The 21,153-nt window shown below is 36.4% G+C and overlaps 1 protein-coding gene across 2 annotated transcripts in view; it reads right to left on the bottom strand.

Annotated features, from left to right (window-relative positions):
- Positions 1-21,153, bottom strand: part of ALCAM (activated leukocyte cell adhesion molecule) — a 209,504-nt gene that overhangs the window by 20,510 nt on the left and 167,841 nt on the right. The window contains exons 7-14 of one of the 2 annotated variants that reach the window (XM_054246126.2): positions 17,765-17,892; positions 16,104-16,236; positions 12,276-12,388; positions 9,825-9,960; positions 9,579-9,716; positions 6,916-7,044; positions 4,998-5,036; positions 4,592-4,709 (exon numbers count right to left, since the gene is read on the bottom strand). In XM_054246126.2, the coding sequence (XP_054102101.1) occupies positions 4,592-4,709; positions 4,998-5,036; positions 6,916-7,044; positions 9,579-9,716; positions 9,825-9,960; positions 12,276-12,388; positions 16,104-16,236; positions 17,765-17,892 (934 nt within the window). The remainder of the gene's footprint in view (positions 1-4,591; positions 4,710-4,997; positions 5,037-6,915; positions 7,045-9,578; positions 9,717-9,824; positions 9,961-12,275; positions 12,389-16,103; positions 16,237-17,764; positions 17,893-21,153) is intronic. The other variant, XM_054246127.2, reaches the window with a different exon arrangement.

Raw genomic sequence — 21,153 nt, 5'->3', positions numbered from 1 at the left:
TGGAGAGAGCAAGGCTGTGTCAGCCCTGCCCTTAAGACCATACCCCTTCCTCCATAGTACCAATTAAATGCCATCAGCCAATCGAAGTCAGAGCTGAAACTGTAATCCTGGTAAGGCAGCAAAATATATTAGAGAATATGGAATTTGGAATAAAATAGTACTTATGGTATCTTGGGCAGGCTAATCCCACTGAGACTTAGATACTACAAAATGGGGTTAATTGTATGAGGATTTCAGTAAAAAAAATATCAAAAAAAGAGAAAAAAATCATAGGTTCTCATATAGTAAGCAATGAGCAAAGTCACTTAAAATGTGTTGTAAGTGGTCCTCTAGTACTAGCTTTTCAATTTGAAAGTACTAAATCGAATTTGGAATAAACTACTACTTATTCAGTGAGGAGTCCCTTTTCCCTTATGAGAACATATATTTGCTTTTAGTTGTACATTCATTGGGAAACAGAATTCAGTTAAAATCAACTTTCTTGCAAGATCATGTTCCATATATTGAAAGACTTCCAGGAAGGAATCTAGAAAGGCTTAATACAACATTGTTTATTGAGGTTTTGGTGTTACAGGTGTTATAAGTCCTCTTATTGGTGTTATAAGTCCTCTTTAGCCTTTCAGTCAATTTAGGATTGTCTCTGTTTCCTTCCAAGAGAAGTACTGGAATAGTAAAGCATCATGTAAGGCAGAACAAACAAGGGGTATTTCTGACTTTTAGATTTCAGGATTATTTATATATTACACATTCATTTTCATGAAAATAGTCTTGAGTTCCATAGTTGCAAAAGATAAATCTCTCAGTAAGTTTCCACGATTCACACAATGACTATTTTGAGATTACAGATGTTTGGTTAACATTCGCTTCTAGTTTAATTGTAAGAAGTATGGAGGTCAGAGTCTCTTAAATACAGCCACGTGGAAATTATGGTTTTAATATATTTGTGAAGAAGTTTGTGACTACATTACTCTGCCTTCACAATTTTTCCTTCAACTTCAGCTCTCTTAATTTTTCATTAGTCTTGTACTATGAGATATGCAAGAAAGGAATGGGTCTTAAATAGTAACATTTAACTTCCTGTAGAACTCAAAACGACGTTTGGAGGACAGCGTGGAGAATGAAAAACATAATAGAAAGTAACCACTGAAAAGATCTCTAGATCTTCAGTGCTTTTCTGCTTGTTAAACAACTAGACATAGAGTGACAAATTAATGCCTTTTCCTGACTCTGATAGTTAATACCCTCCATACATGGGAAAAAATCCGAGTCATCTAGTCTCATCATCAAAACATCTTCAGTTTTTTTTTTTAAACAAAAAACTTCCACTGGGAAGTTGTATGGATTAAAGCAGCAAGAGAGTCATGAGTCCTTACTCTTAAATGAATGTGTTATTTCACAACGGGAAAAGAACACAATTACTATGTCTTTCTTGCTCCAGTTTTCCACTTCTGAAAATCATAATTAAAAATATGTAGCTCCTATTAGTGGAATAAGGAGTGAGTGCTGGTGGACTAGTCACTAGTTATATCAGCAAATGTACTCTTAAATTTTACTTAGAAATGAAAGATTGTTTCTCTTATCTCTCTCCAATCACTTTTAAAATTATCAATGAAAGGACTTAGCTAAATGTTGCTAAAATTTCACTGCTTTGCTAGCTGTGAAGGCCTTAAACTAGTTTCTAGGCCTTAAATATTCTTAATTTGAAAGATCTTATTATAAATCTGAACTTACTCTGAACGAGCAGCTTAAAGGGTTAAGAATAAGAATTCATATTGCAAAAAGACTGGCTTATTTCAGAAGGCACGAGCAAGGAATAACTAATCAGGAATGCAAAGCACTTAGCAAATCTGAAGTATTCTACAAATTCTTAATGACAAGCCTTGATGCTTGGAATGAGAATTGCAATTTGTTACTCTGATTACCAATGGTATGAACTCTATCAGAGTTGGTGGACTTTTCAACTAGGTAACAGTTATTTAGATGAATGTTCAGGTGAGGTGGTAGAAGTTGAGCTTAATTCAATGAAATACTTTAAAGGAAATGCTTGAGGCCTTAACCTAAAGACATCATGAAGCCAGTGTCCAGCATTTATTTATCTTTTAATTTTGAGTCGCCACATGAAGGAACAAAGGAAAGAATGCACACACACATACAAATTTATTGTATTCATAGATGGACAAATGGTGTCTGATGAGATACTGGATGTTGGAGGTGCTCCAAGAATTTAATATTTATTTCACCCTGATGTAAAGAATTATGTTTTTCTTTCCCCAGCAATTTCAAGATACAGAGAAATTTTACTTTCATCATTTTAAGTAATAAAATTATTTTGGAGTGCATTAGAAATCATAATCCAATGAAAATACCCTAGAACCCAAGCTGTGGATCTGTGAGTAAATTATTACGGATTATAAAGGGAGGATAAGATTCGAATATCAGAAAACTTGTACACATAGAAGAACTTCTACAAAACGGATGTTGCCTCTGAGAGGCAACCGTTTCTTTTCCTTTCACTTACATGGCACAGGCATTCCAGGTTTTCTGTAGATGCATAGACACAAACCCATGTGACGTGTTTATAGGTAAAATGTTCATTGAGAAAAAGAACATATTTGTTACCAAGTTGTGATGGTTAATTTTATGTGTCAACTTGACTGGGTCATGTGGTACACAGACATCTGGTGAGACATTATTCTGGCTATGTCTGTGAGGGTGTCTCTGGGTGAGATGAACATTTGAATGGAATCGGTAGGCTGAGTAAAGCAGATTGCCCTCCTCTGTGTAGGTGGGCCTCATTTAATCAATGAAGATAGGAATGGAACAAAAAGGCTTCGTAAGAGGGAACTTCTCCTCACCTGACCACTTGAGCTGGGACATTGTTTTTTTTCTTGCTTTCAGTCTGGGATGGAAACATTAGCTCTTCCTGGGTCTTAGCCCATCTGGGTTTCAGACTGGAATTTACACCTTCCTGGTTCTCAGACTTTTGCACACAGACTGGAACTATACATTAACTCTGCTGTGTCTCCAGCTTGCTGACTGCAGATCTTGGGACTTCTCAGCCTCCATAATCATGTCAGTCAATTTCTTATAATAAATCTTTCTTTACACACACACACACACACACACACACACTCACTCACTACTGGTTTGATTTTCTGGCAAATCCTGACTCATACACCAAGTATTGGTGAGGGCAGCTTAAGACTAAGGAGAGAAAGACTGAGATCAGGAGCATCTGTGCCACAATGTGAGTAGGCATCGTGTGCATCAGGGACAACACAACAACAGGAGAAATGTTTCTGCCTTATGTGGCAAAAAATAAAGCACAGTGAGAGGAAGTATGGCCTACTCACTAAACACACAGATTCTAAAACGTCACTGCCTTAAATCAAATAGCAATTCTTTGACTTAGAAACTAACCTTAGGCCAATCATTTAACCATTCTCTGCCTTAGAGTTTTCAAAGGTAAAATATGAATAATAATGTATGCACTTTATAGATGTGCTGTGAGGACATGAGCTCAATACATGCTCATGCTGCTATGTGACTTCCGAATTTCTGAGCTTCTGCCTCCCTTGGATGGCAGCTCCATTTAAATATTGCTTCACTGGAACTGGCATCTTCACAAGGTGAGATCATGCGTCCTGATTTAAATCGGATTTTTCTTTTGATTTTCTTTTAAGTCAACTTGCTGAGGTTTTTTTAAAGGTGATATATCAGACATAAGGAAAATATAAAATTAAGTCCAAAGTTCCATTAGCTATAGACATCTGATTACGAAAATTAATTTACTCATTTATAGATAAAGTGGTTTAAAACCCATGTTTGAAACTAGCAGCATGCCACAGAATCGCCAATAGAACTTTTTAAAAGTACAAATGCTGGAACCCACCCCTATCAATTGCATCTGAATCTAGGGTTGGGAGTGAGATGATGAGAAGTATAAGGCATGTATGTTAAGAACCTTCGTCGGTTCATCAGATTTTCCTTATAAACCACTGTTAGATAGTTTATAAGGTTCATACTGTCTGTAATATCATATAACTAATAACGTTTAATCTAAAAAATTCAAGTTGACATAATGACATATGTTTCTCTGAAATAGATTCTTATATGGATCAAAGTCAACTAAGGAGAACACAGAAGTAATAAAAATAAGATATTCCTACCTCATTAGCAGTCTCATTGCTGGCCAGATGCGTCACTGGAAAGACACCTGGCAGTCCCTACAAGATGTACTAGGTACTTTTAATTAATCTTCTCCAACCTCAACCAAAAGGTCTATGGTGGTTGATCTTTAGGAACTATATGCTTTAAAAAATTCACTCAAGCACTGAAAAAAATCACATAATTGAATTCAGACTATTGATTGAGACAAATAAAGGGACACATGTGAAACAGTATCCCAGGCCATGTCCCTGACAGTGGCAATGTAGTCAAAATTAGTCGAAACAAAATACATAATGAACCTGACTTGGGGGATGTGTCTTCCTTATTGTGTAAATTATATGCACAACTGGAGTGAGCAAAATTAGCACATTGTATTGTCTCCCAGTGAAAGTCAATGAACGATGAAGATCTTTTTACTCACTTTGACTTCTTCATGTACAGCCAGTAGACGACGCCAGCAACAAGGGCAGCAAGCAGGAGACCAACAACGATTCCCACAATTAGTTTTGCCTGGTCATTCACCTTTTCCCTGTTTTCATCTGCAACAAAGAAGAAAAGTCCCTGCAATTACAGACAATGCCAAGGATTTTCAAAAAGTCAATTTGGCTATTACTTCATATTAAAAATGACTAAAGCTCACTACAGTAATTAACATGCAAACTTGTGATCTTTAAAGGGTAAAATTTTAGCATTCTTACTATCTTGTCTCATTTGGTATTTTAATTCAAGTCAAAATCGTGGACAGCTAGGAAAATTACTTATATCATGACACTTCATAAATCTTGAGCTGATAGTCGAGGAAGAAGAGTCGGCAGCATAGTACCTACCACTTATCTCGTCTGCCTCATCGTGCTCTGGAATACTTACTGAAATGAAAAATGTTAATATGAAATTAAAAACAAAATTTGTTGATATATGAAAGTCACCTTTACCATTATAGTATGATGTAATAATACTCAAAGATAAAATGTCTATTCTATAGCTAAAAGTAAAAAAAAAAAATCACACTTAATAAAGTATGACCTTTCCTACAAAGAAATTAATCTTGTTTTAAGGGAAGGAGAGGAGCTACAACTGCAAAGGTATTAATCTACCATAGAGAATTTCATAACTGATGACCTATAGAATTAATCTGAAATCCATATTGATTTTGCCACTACCTACCACGTTTTAATAGTCATTTCTTTTTTTAGTGAAACAAGTTGGCATCTAGGAAGTCTACACTGTGGTGTTTATCAACGTTTTTCCACTTTCCTGCCCTGATATAGGAGAATTCATTGTCCTCCTCCAGTGTCAAGGACTTACCACTAGAGATGTCTCAAAGTAGTAGGAGTAGAGGTTAAAACAGAGGATACCTCTGAGATTAAGAAGCAACATATACGATGTTTGCAAAGCCCTCCAAATGACTCTGATAGTGCCATGCTCTTGGTCCATTTTAAGAATTACCACTGTGTTTAATTATTATCTAATATTAAACTCTATAAATAATCTTCAATGTGCATGGGCACATCCATCAGAACTGCCAGTGACATTTGATAAAATGCAGATTCCCAGACCTTTCCTCATATATACTAAATTGGCATCTCAGGAAGTGCTCACTGAATTTGAAAATGACTGTATTAAACGTCGATCAAGTCACCGCAAGGCCTAGAAAACTGAAGCAAACCATTCAATGGGTTAACATGAAAAGAGAAACTTGTGTTCGGGAAGAAAGGACAGGTTCTCTTTCTATGTGGGATAAATCAATACTCACTGAATTGCATTCTGAGAAGTCAATGCTCCTATTTTAGAGTTAAATTTGTTTGGTTCTTTTCTCCTGTCAATCCGTTAGGCGTTTATATTCCAGTCATAATCTTTTAGCGACCATTGTTTTTAGACAATTATTTTCTCCTAGGTCTTGCTAATTCCCAGCTAGTGTATCCCTAGCCTGCTAATGTCATATACAGGTTTCCAACTGAATTGAGAATGAACATTTGGCAGGTCAGTTAGCATCCTGTCTAGGCCAGTACTGATTTAAGGTTGACAAAGAAATAGGAACAACTATAGAATTGAAGATTACGGACAATTTCACATTAAATAACAGTTGTTTTCAGAAGAAGCTGCTGTTGGTATGTATGTATTACTCTGAGTTCAGCATTGACGGATTTTTCTACGTTCTCTGAGATAGTTTCACTTATCTGATTTTTGGCTATAGTTCAAATATGATATGACAAAAGGAACAATTTTGTAAACTAGATTCATGAATTCTAAAATCACTCTTGCTGGTTTGCTAAATGACTTTAACCTTGTGGCATTCTAGTACAACCTATGGATAGGATAAATACCACAAAGAATTAGAATGCAAAATAACAGATCACAGGGAATTAAAATTTTGCAAAATTTAAAACTGTTACAAAAATGTTTTAGGACAATCTTTGAATTACCTCTACTCTGAACACAAAACATTAATTAAATAAGAGAAACTTATTTTTTGTTCTCTATTGCTTTTGGGAACTAACTACCCCTGTACAGGATCAGTTCTCTGACCCATAAAACATGAAATGATTTAACTGTCAAGACAAGGATAGTACAAGAATGGACACCAGGAAAAAAGAAAAAATAATCTTATGATGATGATACCAAATGCAAAATAAAGAAATAAAACTTACCATAATGCAGTACAGGAAGATGGAATTGAAGATTTTAAACTAATGAAGAATAACTTCAAATTTTCTTACTTTGTAATGCCAGAAATAAAATACTCACTAGCAGAGACATTCAAGGAGTTTACTGTTCTCTCCAGTTGGTTTTCTGCTGTGCAAGTTAATGTAACATTCTCTTCAGGGGAAATGATAATTTTACTATAATACCTGCCATTGATATAAGGAGATTCCTCTGTCTGGAAAAAGAAGAAAGAAGATGGGTTTAGAAATGAAAATGGGTTAAAAAGCATAGCAAATAGTAATAATGACTGTAACAGGATATGTGTAGTGCTTTGTAGAGCATTCTGGTGTTCAAAAGGCTATGAAAGATCATAGATCAAGATCCAGGTACATCAGTACCTACAAAGATTAGTAAATCCATAATGAAATTTGTCTTTATGTTTCTTTTGTGAATCCTAATAATTAAATTAATTAAACTCTTCTTTTTAAATAGAATCTCAGGTTTAGTCAATATTTTGGCCTGATGACATTTGTTTCAAAATTATTAATTGGTGACTATTTAATCACCAATTTTCCATCAACATATGAACAATTATTTATGAATTTGGTCATGGTTCTTCACTGTGGGGATTAATATCTTTATCTTAAATCATATCCAAGTGCATATGTATGTATGATTTGCTCATAGGTAAGTGAAATTTTTTTTCTAATTTTTTTTTATTGAAAATACAGAGGATAGATGATTTTCCAGTGATTTCTAAGTCCATCTGATGTTCGTGAGGTGTTAATGAGGGTAATTGCTGCATTTAATTCCTTCAAACATAAAATACAATTTACTGTAATCTCATCCCTAGGATTTGACTCCTAACCCAACAGGGTCGGAGCAAATAATGTACTTGCATTCTTTCCTCAGTCATCTTATAAACTCATTCCCTACATTTTTCTCTTTCTCTATTGTTTGCTTTCTCCTCAACTACATGGTAAGTGTCTTGAGGACAAGAGCTATTCTCATGGTTTGGGTATCTTCCAGTTGCTGGAGGTGGAGGAGGGGCAGAGACATCTTGTAGTTGTAAAATAACAGATTCACCATGTGTCTGAGAAGGGAACAAATAAAAGATGATGGAGGCATCAGCACAAACCTAGAACAAGAAAAATAACGTATTGCCCGGTGGGCCGGAATCAATGTTTCTCCTTGACAATGAAGAATGACATTATTATTTTTACCCTCATAGTAAATTTACCTGCTGTTTTTTCACTTCCTACTAGGATTTTTCATCTGACTTTCTTGCTGAATCTTTGTTTTTGTAACTTTAAACTCTACAAAATATATTTGCTACTTTCTAGGATGGTCTTTTAAATCTTTATATCTTTTCATTAATCAAATATTTACTGTGTGCTTTTGTTTCTATTTTCTATGTCTGTGTGTATTACCAGTACCTAAAGGTTCTTTTTTGCTGCACTTATCCCTTAACTGAACTAGAAAGCAGAAACAATAGAGTAGAAAAGAAACAACCATTTTTGGTGCTAAAAATAGATCTGTACATTGTCAGCAATTGGGATGGTTCAAGTCTCTATTCCAAATCAAGAAAACTGCATTTTCCTAGGTTTAAGGAGCCCAGAGCTTCTTTGCCTCCTTTACATGCTTTCTCACTGTGTGTCCCATCACACTTAAGCAAACCAGGAGTCATTCACTTCAAGTGTGCCTACTCTTCTGGGGGCTTTCCATACCTAGAGTTATGCAGATATATATGCATCCCCTATGGTTGAGAGAGCCAAAATCCACTTTGCGCTGCAAAACTGCATGGCATAAGCTGGAACCGTGGCCCAACTTTCCGGGACAGATGGAGTAGAGATTTTAACCTAAAACTAATTTGCAGCTCTTTGCTTTATATATCTCTTCTCAAATTTCAACTGAGTCGAAATCTGAGAAGTATAGAAGATTGAAATAATCCAGTGGTACCTCTGGGTGCTCCTGAGGAGCCGTTACTGATTATACTGAGAAGAGGGAGACATAAAGACTATTGTAGAGAACAGTGGAATTAACAAGTATGTCAGTGACACAAGCCGATTGGCAATTTACTGGGATTACAGTTCTGAATCCCTAGTGGTAGGCCAGATTCTCATCTTTCTTTTAGGGAATGGTCAAAGACTTAATAAGAGAAAATTACTGGTAGTGTTAGTAAATCCTTAACCCTTTACTATTACTAAAATTTTTAAAAGTGCAAATATGAAGGTCTGGTATATGACCCTTTTGTTGAGAAGGGCACATCCTAGATACTATATAAGTAGCTTTTCTTATTCTGGCTCTAGCACTGCATAGACATGATGATCCTTACACCAGGACATGGTTTTAAGAAGAAATAGCCCTTAACCTGCATAAGTTAAGGACAGTATTGGAGCCTACTTACACTCAGATGCGTGAACTTATTATGCAGAAAAGTGTGTATCTTAATGTTTTAATCACTCACATTTCAGGGAGGAATGATCATGGAGTAACACCCAATTTATATTCTTTTAAAAACAGATGCTGACCATGACACAAGGGTTCTTCCATTCTCCATGGCCCAGGGATTAAATTTCTCTTTGAGCCATGTTCTTCCTTTGGGAAAATTAAGAGGTTAGCAAAAGCTTCCTCTGAGCATGTACTACAAATTTTATGTGGCAACAAACCAACCTACAGTGTAGGTTCCTAACCAAAAAAAACAAAAACAAAAACAAAAAAAACCACATATTGGACAAAGTGCAGCATAACAAGAAGACAAATACTTGCTTGGTTTATGACGCTCCCACTGCCCGTAATCGTCCACTGAATGGCTGGCTTTGGAAAACCTTCCACGTGGCAGATAATTGTTTTAGATAGTCCACTGGGGTCAGTTTTCTTTGTCATTTTTATTTGAGGTTTGCCTAAAATATCATTACAATTAAAATAAGACGTTGAACTGAGATCATAAAAGAAACCAGTTAAAAAATTCTCAAAGAATAATGTGAATTGGTGCCCAAGTATTTTATTACCTTCTACAATGAGAGTCAATGACTCTCTTTTCTTGAGTCCTTCAACCTCCTGCAGAGCAGTTTCGCAGACGTAGTTTCCCGCATCCTGATAATGAAGACTAGAGAATGTTGGGCTAGATCGAAGTCTGATGTTATCCTGATTAAATAAAAAGTAAATTACCTCACCTGGCAGAATTAAAACTCTCAATCTATTTTTTTATTAGATCATAATTAAGCCTAAAACGATTCTTCTGGGAATAATAAAAATGCAAACTTCTTTTTCTCAACTTCAGATCCTTTCAAAAATAGATTTCTTTTTCTTTTGTAGTTTTAGAGTCAGACATATCAGATTTTTATTTCAGGCTCTTTTGTTTACTTAATTTATAATTTAGAAAGAGTTAATAAACTTTTAAGAATCAATTTTCATTGTTTGTGAAGTGGGTAATAATATACCATATTAAATTGTTATGAGGACTTAATCATACAAATAATGTACTGTGCTTACTCTAAAGAAAGGTTTCAATTGATAGTACCTACTTTTTATAGTACATGTAGGTGATGTAGGATTGACAGACATGGAGACCTGTGGTACCTAACCAATGATCAGCATACATGCATGAAAATCATTTAATATACTTCTCAAACACATAAACAGTTGTTACAGTTATTAACACAGGGGATCTGTTACAGAGTATTGAGGTTTGAATGTGTTCCCCAAATTTGGCGTAAAAAGCTTAATCCATCAAAATCACATGTTGATAATATTTGGAGGTGGGGCCATCAAAAGGTAATTATGATTAGATAAGGTCATCATGGTGGGCTCTTATGATAAGACTGGTGGCTTTATTAGAAGAGGAAGAGAGACCTGAGCTAGCACGCTCTTGCCCGCTCTCCATGTGATGCTCTCCACCATGCTTCTATTCCAATTTCTATGAACAAAGGAAATGTAACATTTAATTTAAAAAAAAATTACCTGATATACAGAAAACAATCCTATTATGCCAGGAATTGACATGCTCCTAAGTAGGCAGCTGGGCACAGTCTTAAGATTATGTGGTCTTTGTACATGAGGATATTTTTTCCCACTCCCAATCAACTAACCAAGGATCAGGCAGTACTGATCTATTTTGAATACATGAGCTGTTCATGACAATTAATTCATAACAGTGATCGCAGTTGATGTAAAAACAGGTTTAGCCACAGTAAACTTAGTTTCTCTAGTCCTACAGAAAAACATGCTATGAGTGTTCAAATGCTTATGAATTAGTCTAGTTGCCTAGAACTTGCCTAGCCTTGTGATCACTGATTACTACAAACATATCATGCTAAAGTACAGCATAGGAAGCAGCACTTTATTTTAGTGAACAAGTTGTGATGAGGCTGTGGCTGAAAGAGAGGAGAATAAGAAACTGAGCTCACAGAATAAGACAGCAAATAACACGATCCAGTGTTAAAAGGGATCAGAAGGCAGGCAGTAAAGCAACACAACATAATTTCAACATATTTTCATCAAAAGGAAACTCTAGAAAAATATTTTTCCACAATTTCTTAAAAAGATAATTCTTGTCAACTCCTATTTCAAACAGCATGTTTGTTTTCTGAAGCCATCACTGTTTGGGGGTGCTTGTCACAGGTCATGTTCTGGTAACAAATGCACTGGGAGTTTGGATATGCTAGTCAAGGGCTTAAGTGGAGGGATCACAATCACAACCTTCTCCTTTGGTGATAACCTTGTCTCAAATCACCAATTATGAGTCACACTTCCTTAATCTAAAAAAAATAGCCAATGGCCTACGTTTCAATTACAAGAGTATAAGGACTTGCTTAGGAAATACTGAATTAACTCCTACTATGTTCTAGGTGCTCTGCTACAGCTCAGGCAGGGATAAAAGGAATTCCTTCATAGGAGCTCTTGATCCAGTGGAACCTGGTTTCGGGAACTTAAGAGTGATCTCAGCAGAAGAGAGACAAAAAGGTGTCTTATCAAGGCACAGTATTTATGCTCTGTAAGGCCTAGCCTTGAGTCTCATCTCTGTCAGTTATGAGCTTTCTGGTTTCTTTTCCATCAATTTCTTTATATGAAAAAATGGGGAAAACAATAATCTTCATATTTCACAGGTCTGTTGTAAATACCATGTAAGGATAATGTAGGCAAAAACACTGCAAATTGTTAAGCCCTGTGGTATATAAATATGTTTGTATGTGCATGCATGTGTGTGGTGTGCATGTGTGTATAATTAGTATATACACATAATTGACATAACACCCCAAGCTAAGTTTCAGAACAGCAATTATGGATGCCACCCTGTTGATGAGCACCTCTAAAATTTTATTGTTATTTTATTGATCTTACCAGAAACGGAGAGAGAGCTGGTATATAAATGCATCCATGAATATATCTACTTGAATACAAGATAAAGTACAAAAGAAATCAATCCAAACAGCAGGGTAGTACCAAAAAAACCTACTTACTTTCATCCACACCACAGTTGCATTCCTGCTAGCAGATATTGTGCATGACACAGGCAGGGCATCACCAATCTGTCTGGTCACTTCCCCACTTGGGTTTAAGGACAAATCCAAATCTGTGAAGCAGAAAATCTGTTCAGAATGCTAACTCTGAAGTGTAAGATGATAGTCAAATTATTTTGGAAAAGAAAATAAATTCCTTCTAACTGCATTTGAACATTCATAAGAGATTTATATGACAGAAGTAACTAGAATATAGCATGATCAGGCTAGTTTTTCAAGCCAGCTTTAGAATAGTTTAGACAAGAGAATGGTCAATCTAATTGATTATCCATTTATTCCCAGTATTAACATGATTGGTATTTTGAGGGGGTATAAATATTCCCCTAGGGTCTGTCACCTTAAGAAAAGAAGTCTTAAGTCACTTCTGTAAGAAAATAAAGAAAGGTGCTGAATAGGTAAATATTATAAAAAGAGATGTTAAGGCATATATGTTGGAAAATCAAGTATCTTTAGACAGCAGGTGATAAATTGAAAAACCATGAAATAGTAGTATGTTTCTTCGGAGAGAATTGACTATAGCAGCAGATATTTTTAAAAAGTGCTATTCTATTTCTCATCCAGTTGATGGAAAGCAATTTTTATAAAAATCTTTGTGTGAGAAAATTCCAATTCATTTTAACAAGTATTTATTGTATACCTACTATATCCCAAGCACCAATGACAGATGTGGAGATAAATAATGAGCTTACAAGTCAATGAGGTAGAGGTACTATGCACTCAACTAGCTATAACACACAGCCCATGAAATCAGCGCCCAGTAGCAAACCTGGTACTGATTAGGAGTTCAATAAATATTTGTTGAAGGATGACAGACAGGCTAGAAACAGAGGTACAAACAAAGACTTATGGAAGTAGAGAGAACAGAGTTCAAAGCAGTAACAAAGGCTTTGTAAAGGGAGCACTATATGTGCATGGCCCCTGATGGTAGAGAAGAACTTTGATAGGGGAAGATGTAAGGACTTTTGTCACATAAACAAAGGCAAAGGGATGGGAGAGCTTGGCAGATTTTGCAATGGTGAATAATTGGGTATGAGTGGTGACAACTCATGAAGTTAAACTCATACAATTCAGACTGAAGGTGACCATGCTTGCCACACTGAGAGTTGCATCTTTTTTCTGTAGTACGAATACTTGCCATTGTACTCCGTGTTTCTTCTTTGTTTTACATGTTATAATTGCAATTTGTTGATTGCAACAACATTTTTTTTGTTTTTGAGACAGTTTCGCTCTTGTTACCCAGGATGGAGTGCAATGGCGTGATCTCGGCTCACCGCAACCTCCGCCTCCTGGGTTCAGGCAATTCTCCTGCCTCAGCCTCCTGAGTAGCTGGGATTACAGGCACGTGCCACCATGCCCAGCTAATTTTTTGCATTTTTAGTAGAGACGGGGTTTCACCATGTTGACCAGGATGGTCTCGATCTCTTGACCTCATGATCCACTCGCCTCGGCCTCCCAAAGTGCTGGGATTACAGGCGTGAGCCACCATGCCTGGCCTGCAACAACATTTTTAAAGTTCATCTCTCCTATTAGACTGAAAGCACCACAAGGGTAATGATTGTGACTTGGTTTGTCACTGATATATGCACAGTGCCTGACACATGGTAGACTTTCAAACACTACTGTCGAATGAATGAAGGGAAGAAGCATGCTTTCTCAGTTTCTATTAATATTAAACCATGTACCATCACTTAGAAAAGTGGAGTTTCCTTGGGACATTTGGGTGAATTGTGTTTAGATGAAAATTTTATTCAGGATGAGTTAGAAGCTGTTGTTAGCTGGATAGCTAATTTTCCAGAGAGGAGATTAAAACAATTTTATGGGACAATGACGGACAGTGAAGGCTCTGATGAAGAATCTGTGTGCATATATTGGCAGGAGAATAGTAATGTTCATCAGCAACTAGGAATCTGTAGGCTGTGAGACTTGATGAGCTGTCTATTCTACAAACATGTGCAAGAATGGGTTGGTGCTTCTCTACCCACAGTTCCTTTAGACATGTTTGAAAAGGAAACAAATCTTGTTTTTGGAAAATAAGCAAGCAATCAAAGATAAGTAGGTAAAAATAGGATTTTTGTGTATCCATATAATTTAGAATCAGATGTTGATTTACTTGAAATACTTTTTTTCAGCTTTTGAGGAGCAATAGAGCCTTAAAACTCAATGTTGCAATCTACCTGTCAAAACCAAGATGCATTTAAATTTAATTAAATGCACTAAAATCCAATTAGGCTTTTACACACTTTTGTTTAATTTTCCCCCCACCACCATCACAGCTAATCACGTAGGCACTATATGGCTGTAACCAAGTTTTTTGCTTTGTCAATCTGCTATCTATCCTTCTCTGCCTTATCTACAAGTAAACAAATAAGAGTCCTCTTCTTTTAGAGACCTATGTACCTTGCATCTCTTAAACACAACCACGCCACACTATCTCTAAGGCACTAGATTATTGACTATTGGCACAAAGACATCACGAACAGTGATAACGGAGAGCTATTCCACATGCGGTTCTATCCTCTGGCTCTATTCCCTGTCTTTTATTTTATTTTATTTTCATGGAACCGGCCTGGATAATATTGCTACACTGGAGGCTACTGCTTTCTCCGTAACTAGCCCCTGATGGTAGACACATTCAAACCCAAGCAACATAAGCAAAGAGTAAATGGAGAAATGGCCCAGCTGTGGACATAATAGTCCATGAAATTTACAGGGCTCCCAAGGGAGTGCTCCCAACATCAGACAATCAGAAGCAACCATCTGGTTCCTTTATTCCCCAGTGTGTCCCCTTATATCTCTCTCAGAGTTTTAGACATATGATCCCACATGTTTTTCAAGTATTATGAGTCAAATGAAAGAGTTATAACTATGTACTCAAGACAATTTCTAAAGTCCCTTTATACTCAGAGGGATTGTTGTGGATGATGTCTAGAGGAAACCTTATTGATAGTACTGTTGAGTGCAAAGGACTTACTAGAAAGTTTGTACTATACCTCCAAGCAAGACTGACATTTGCTCAAAGCACTCTGAATTCTAGTGTCACCAGAGTGTGGTATGAATTAGTTTATTGTTTCCATGATTCATCAGGTACATCAATAATATGGACTGTCATGAATTAGGACATAAAGAACTCAAGTTAAGTGTCTGTTATTTATATATGTATTTTTCTGTTACTCTGAGGCAAACATAACTTTTGGAGTATTTGGAGATTAAAAGCAAATTAAAAGTTAAAAAGTTATGTCCACAGTGATTTTCAAACAGTTCTGTTTCCAGAAATTTCCTATCCCTCTATATAGAGGACCATCAACCAATAAATAACTTCTAATTGTCTCTACTTCTTGTTCCCAAAACTGAGTGTATAGTACTTTGTATTGCCTGAGTTTGGGTGTTAATATTATTCTGTAACATAAATGATAATTCTGGGCCAACTGCAAAGCTGGACACTTCAAGAACATGGAAATGTTTTCTTAAAATATATAGTTTCCTTAAGGTCCATATGAATATTGTTTATTGACACCACAAATTGAAGACACTTAGAAGATGGAGATTTACCACTGCCAAAGGTTGTTATTAGCAGAGCCATGCAAAGTTTCAATATTGCAGTGCAAATCTGGACAAAAGTTGAGCTTATCCTGATGCTGTTTCTCTATCACATCTATTGCAACCAATTATTTAAGACAGATATACCTGCAATTTATTTGAAAAGATAGCTACATGAAGCTATTAGAAGCCTTTGAAGTGAAGCTGCTGATGAAGAAATAGGTGACTTACAGTGAACTGTGATGGTTGTTGAAGCAATCATGCTTTTTTTGTCTATCAGGGAGCACTTGTAGTCTCCTGTTGCATTGCGCCTCACATCTGTCAGTGTGTAAGTATTTGAGCTTCTTATTCCTTCGGGCTGTCCCTTTTGATAGAGGCAAAATGTCAGATGATTACACTTGGTTGCTACAATAAGAACAGTTGTATTTCTTGATGAAGATAGCATTTTATCAGGTAAGAAAAAAAGGGAATGTGTTTCATTGATCGCACAAAAAGAGTATAGTTTGTGTTACCAACATGATTCCTGGGCAAATCGTTAATATTTTGGATCTATGGAAGTTGAGAGCTGATTTATTTTCTGTTGGTGACATTTATTGACAGCATGGCTTTTGCTCATGTTTCAAGGGCATTTTATAAAAAGTCCAGTCTTTTATTTTTATGATTTATGCCTTACGTAATTTGACAAAAATATTTGAGGCAGCTTAAAAGGAAATATGCCATATATCCAAATCAAAAGAAAAAAACAGAAAGAAAGGAAAGAAGGAAAGAAGGAAAGCAAAAGGGATAAAAGGAAGGAATAAGAAGAATGAGAAAGAAATAAAGAGGAAAGGAAGAGAGAGAGGAGAAGAAAAAAGAAAATGACAAATAAAAAAGAAATTAAGACTAGGAAAAATATAGCTGATGTAGGAATGATAGATGTTAACGAAGAAAGATATTCAGCAGATATTGTTGCTAAAACTGAGATGCAAATGTGGCTCTGTCATCCCTGATAGCCAAAGTGGAAACCTAATTAGTTTTACATCTTCCTTCTGCAAATTAAACCAAAACAGCAATCGATTTATTAGGGGAAACAAAGTTTTCTATCAGCATAAAGAAATTACTTATACAGTCTTCTGAATAATGTAGTGAATGATATTCTTAAGTACTACCGAGTACTGTGGTAGATGAAATTTGTAGGCACATCCCTGCAGTAAAATGCAGCATTGAGTGACACATGGCTTCCCTCAAGGAGAAAGTGATGTCAAGCACAAGGATGTGGAAGAGCAAACAAGCATCCCAAGACAGAGCTCTCTCCTTGTTTGCTTCCAGATCCTTGTGACATGCAGAGCACATCTGAGAGGAATTTTCAAAGTATCCTCTATCATAGCATTTCCTTCAGCTATGATAGGGAGAAAAGTTGAGGAAATGGCATTCAAGATTATACATAATGACAAAAAACAGCCATTACATTATTCTAAATATAACCTGCAACAGAACTATCCCTGTTTCAGAGGGTCAGAGGTGTGTTCAGGGAAATGTGGGCAGATTTAGAGTCCACATCCGTTCATAAGCTGTCATCAGTTTTCATTTTGTAGTTATCTGCTTCTGAAGAGTAGATTCTTACAGCTTATTTGGATTATTAAACCTTAAGGTTTTGCAATTATGGTTTCCTGTGGTCAGCTTATTTTTTCTTGTTTGTTCTTGAAATCTCTCAACATTGAGGAAAAAGGCAAAAACTGGCAGGTGCAGAAAAAGCTTCCACATGACATTTTATAGGTGGTGTCTCTTGTCCCTAGCAATAACATTTTTCCTCACTTAATCTACCCATGAAGTGCAATTCTTCATGTCAGCCAGAAGTCAGACAACAGGATAAAATGATCGTCATCCAGCTCAAGTAATACTTAAGCACTTACTGGTAAGTAAAACAAAAACTCCTCTGGAGGAGGGTTGCCATTTCCTAAGCATCTAAGAGTGATGTTATCCCCTTCTTTGATGGCATTTTTTGGTGGCAGCACTTGTATTGTCACCTGTTCTGTAGGATCTGTAAGAGTCACAGACACAAGTTAACCATTTTTGTCAAGTACCGAATTACTCTGTGCATACAATGTAAATGACTAAATTATACATAATTTTCTCAAGAAGCTAGTAATGGTAATTGCTTAAATATACCTTTTTATAGACGGATTGAAGCTAATAGCTACTTGCTATACAAGTACTAATCTTAGTTAGGGCAAACTACAAAGAAACCCTGTTACATAAAAATCAATTTCTTCTTAGCAAAATGTCTTTAACTGAGGTAGGAATGGCTGTAATTATTTTATGCATAAAAGACCATAGGAACAATCAAACTGCATGGCTTTATTATAAGAAAATTTAATTACATATTATATGAATCTTACAGTTTGGAAGGACAAAAATCAGCTAGCGAGTAGCTAAAGCTATTAGATGCTACTGTACTCTATTGAATAGTAATACTTCAGATGAAATAAAAAGAGGAGACATGAGCTAAACAACTCCAGCAAGGATTTGGGCATGCAGGAGAGTAGATCTGCTTTAAAAAAAGAGAAAAGATGAATCCTATGAACTCTGGGAGACCCTTGACACAATCAACAGGACTGTAAACGAATTGTAATTTTGTTCTGTTCATTGGAGCCAAGATGTAACTTCATTCAATTTTGTTCATATTTATGGAGAAAATAGAGCTAAAGGGTATGCTTCAGCCCAGGCTACTGCTCAGTAGTAGAATGCTAATGAAATTGAATGCTGGATACAGTGAACCATATCTAGCAAACAGAAAATAAAAGGAGGTGGTGGTAGCAGTTACAGGTGATCCACTAACGTGTCCATTCGTTATACAGCTGGACAATACAATGAATAATAAATGTTGAAATCATAGAGTGCAAAGGTATGTTTTGTAGAATGTTTTCTACAAGACTTAATAATTATTGAAGCATATATCTATATTTCCAATCTGGTGACACTAAAAATAATCTATCTATGAAAACCTATGCTTTTTTCATTACCTAACAAGGGAGATGAGTAAGTTATAGTTTTGGAGGCTTTGTTCTATCTCTCGCAGCCATTTATTTACCTTTCTATAAATAAAATGGAAAAAAACTTAGAAGGTTGTTATAGATTGCTTCTCTGCCTTTTCTCTATGCTTGGGTACCTCTGAATATTTGTTGAGCATATTGTGAGGTTAAGCAGTGATCGATTTAATATACTTCTTATTTGTTTTTCTGGGTTTGCCTAAAGTAGTTTCCTAACCAGCAGCTCCCAGTGAGGTTGAAAAGTAAATAAAAATCTGGTTTTGGTGCCCTGATGACCTTCCCTTTCTGGGCCTCTCCTGTTTTCTTTCTTGGCCCTTCTCTGACTAGTGCTCAGGTTTGGCCTGTGGCATGTCACTGTGGCACATCTCTGATCAAGGCTGACACACCAGAACAGCCAGGGATGGCAATCTCTGACTTCTTTTTCAATTTTAAAACTCCCCTTTTCTGTGTTCCCTTTTCAATAGGCTTTGCTTTGTATTAGAGAGTTGAGGAACTAAACTGTCATCAGAGGGTTCATGTAACACATTTGCATTCTGACAGACTCTCTGGATGTCCACTAACATGCCTGCCACAAAATTAATGAGACTTTGCTCTCCCTTTGCCCCTGACTTTGAATTTTACTCTGCCCACTAGTAATCATCATTTTGCCCATTACTCTGGCTTTCTCCTTTGCCCTCTTTTATCCATTCAGTCACCATATCTTGATGATTAATACTTTACACTCTATTTAGGGTCTGATTCTCCCTTTCTGTTCTCACTAACACTTCCCTAGTCCATGTCCTAATTAACCTATACCTGAAGCAATGCCATCAAATCTCACTTGGTTCCTCAACTTGAGTCTCCTTCCTTTTGATTCTTTCACAAGTATTTCCTCTGAATCAGTTTTCTCAAGTAGCGCCTTGAATATTATAATGACACTCAAAATCCATTACACATTCCCAATATATAAAGATTACAAATAAAAATTCCTTGGCCTGATACCCACAATTTGGCTTGAACCCAGCTCAAGTGAGTCTTCTCTCTTACGCCACTACATACACCCCTATGAAATAACTAGAAGTGTGTATTAAAATTTTCTTCTTTTCATCTATTTATCTATCCCTTCTCCATATATTCATTTGTTTGGCATCTATATTGTGTAAGCCTTAAGCACTGGAATTATAAAGTTGAAAGTCCTGCCTCAATGAACTATTTGTAAAGACACCAAACTTAATAAGTAAGAGTATGACCACATGAAACCTATATATTACACAAGCATAGGGATCCAGTAGTTTTCACTGGAAAACTTTCAAATGCCTGTAGAAATACAGGCAATGAGGAATGGAGGCATAAACGTAGGCAGTGTGTGTCAGAAGGCAGAAATCAGATAAACACAAAGATCAAAGAGCTAGATTTCCTAAAACCTCATTACTGATTGAATAGGGTAAGAAAGGAGTGGACTGGTACATTTTTATTACTTATTACTTATCTTGATACATGAGACTGGGAAGCTTCCTGGAGGAACTCACCCTGGAGCTGGGTTTTGACACATAAATGGGCATTTGCTAAATGATAATGGTATGAAATGACAGCATGTGCTTAGGCATGTAAATGTTACTCTGTAGAAGGAATCTGGAAAGTGGAACAGACCACAGTGGACATAGGCAGTGATGAGGGCTGACACATACTGTAGGACCATGGCTAAAACGAGCTCAAGGCATATTGCAATGCAGGCGGGGGTAAAGGGTAATCTGAGAGCTCTAGGGAGTCATTGAGAAGTTTTTATCACATATAAATGTGACAGCAATTTTCTACCACGTTTGTGTTTTAGAAAAATATTTCTGGCAGTAGTTTGGAGGGCAGTTTATTTGGGGGTGAGTGGAGAATGGTGGGCAGGCAAGAGAAATACTATTCTGCAATTCACTGGAAAACTACTACTTTCAAATGCCTGTAGAAATACAGGCAATGAGGAATGGAGGCATAAACGTAGGCAGTGTGTGTCAGAAGGCAGAAATCAGATAAACACAAAGATCAAAGAGCTTGCTTCCCTAAAACCTCATTACTGATTGAATAGGGTAAGAAAGGAGTGGACTGGTACATTTTTCTCAAGCTTTTGCAAGATAAATTTGTCACTTAAAAAAAAAAAGTGTGTGTCTCCTTTCCATCTAGCGCTTTCCTTCTCTTCTCTGAAGTCTTCCTAGGGCAGTGGTTCTCACGTGGAGTCATCAGATCAGCAGCATTAGCACCATCGGGGAATTTATTACAAACACCCA

The sequence above is a fragment of the Callithrix jacchus genome, chromosome 15 (genome assembly GCF_049354715.1).
Source record: "Callithrix jacchus isolate 240 chromosome 15, calJac240_pri, whole genome shotgun sequence".
NCBI classification, from domain to species: domain Eukaryota; kingdom Metazoa; phylum Chordata; class Mammalia; order Primates; family Cebidae; genus Callithrix; species Callithrix jacchus.
Note: the sequence above shows the minus strand (reverse complement) of the source record. Positions and strands in the feature narration are given on the sequence as shown.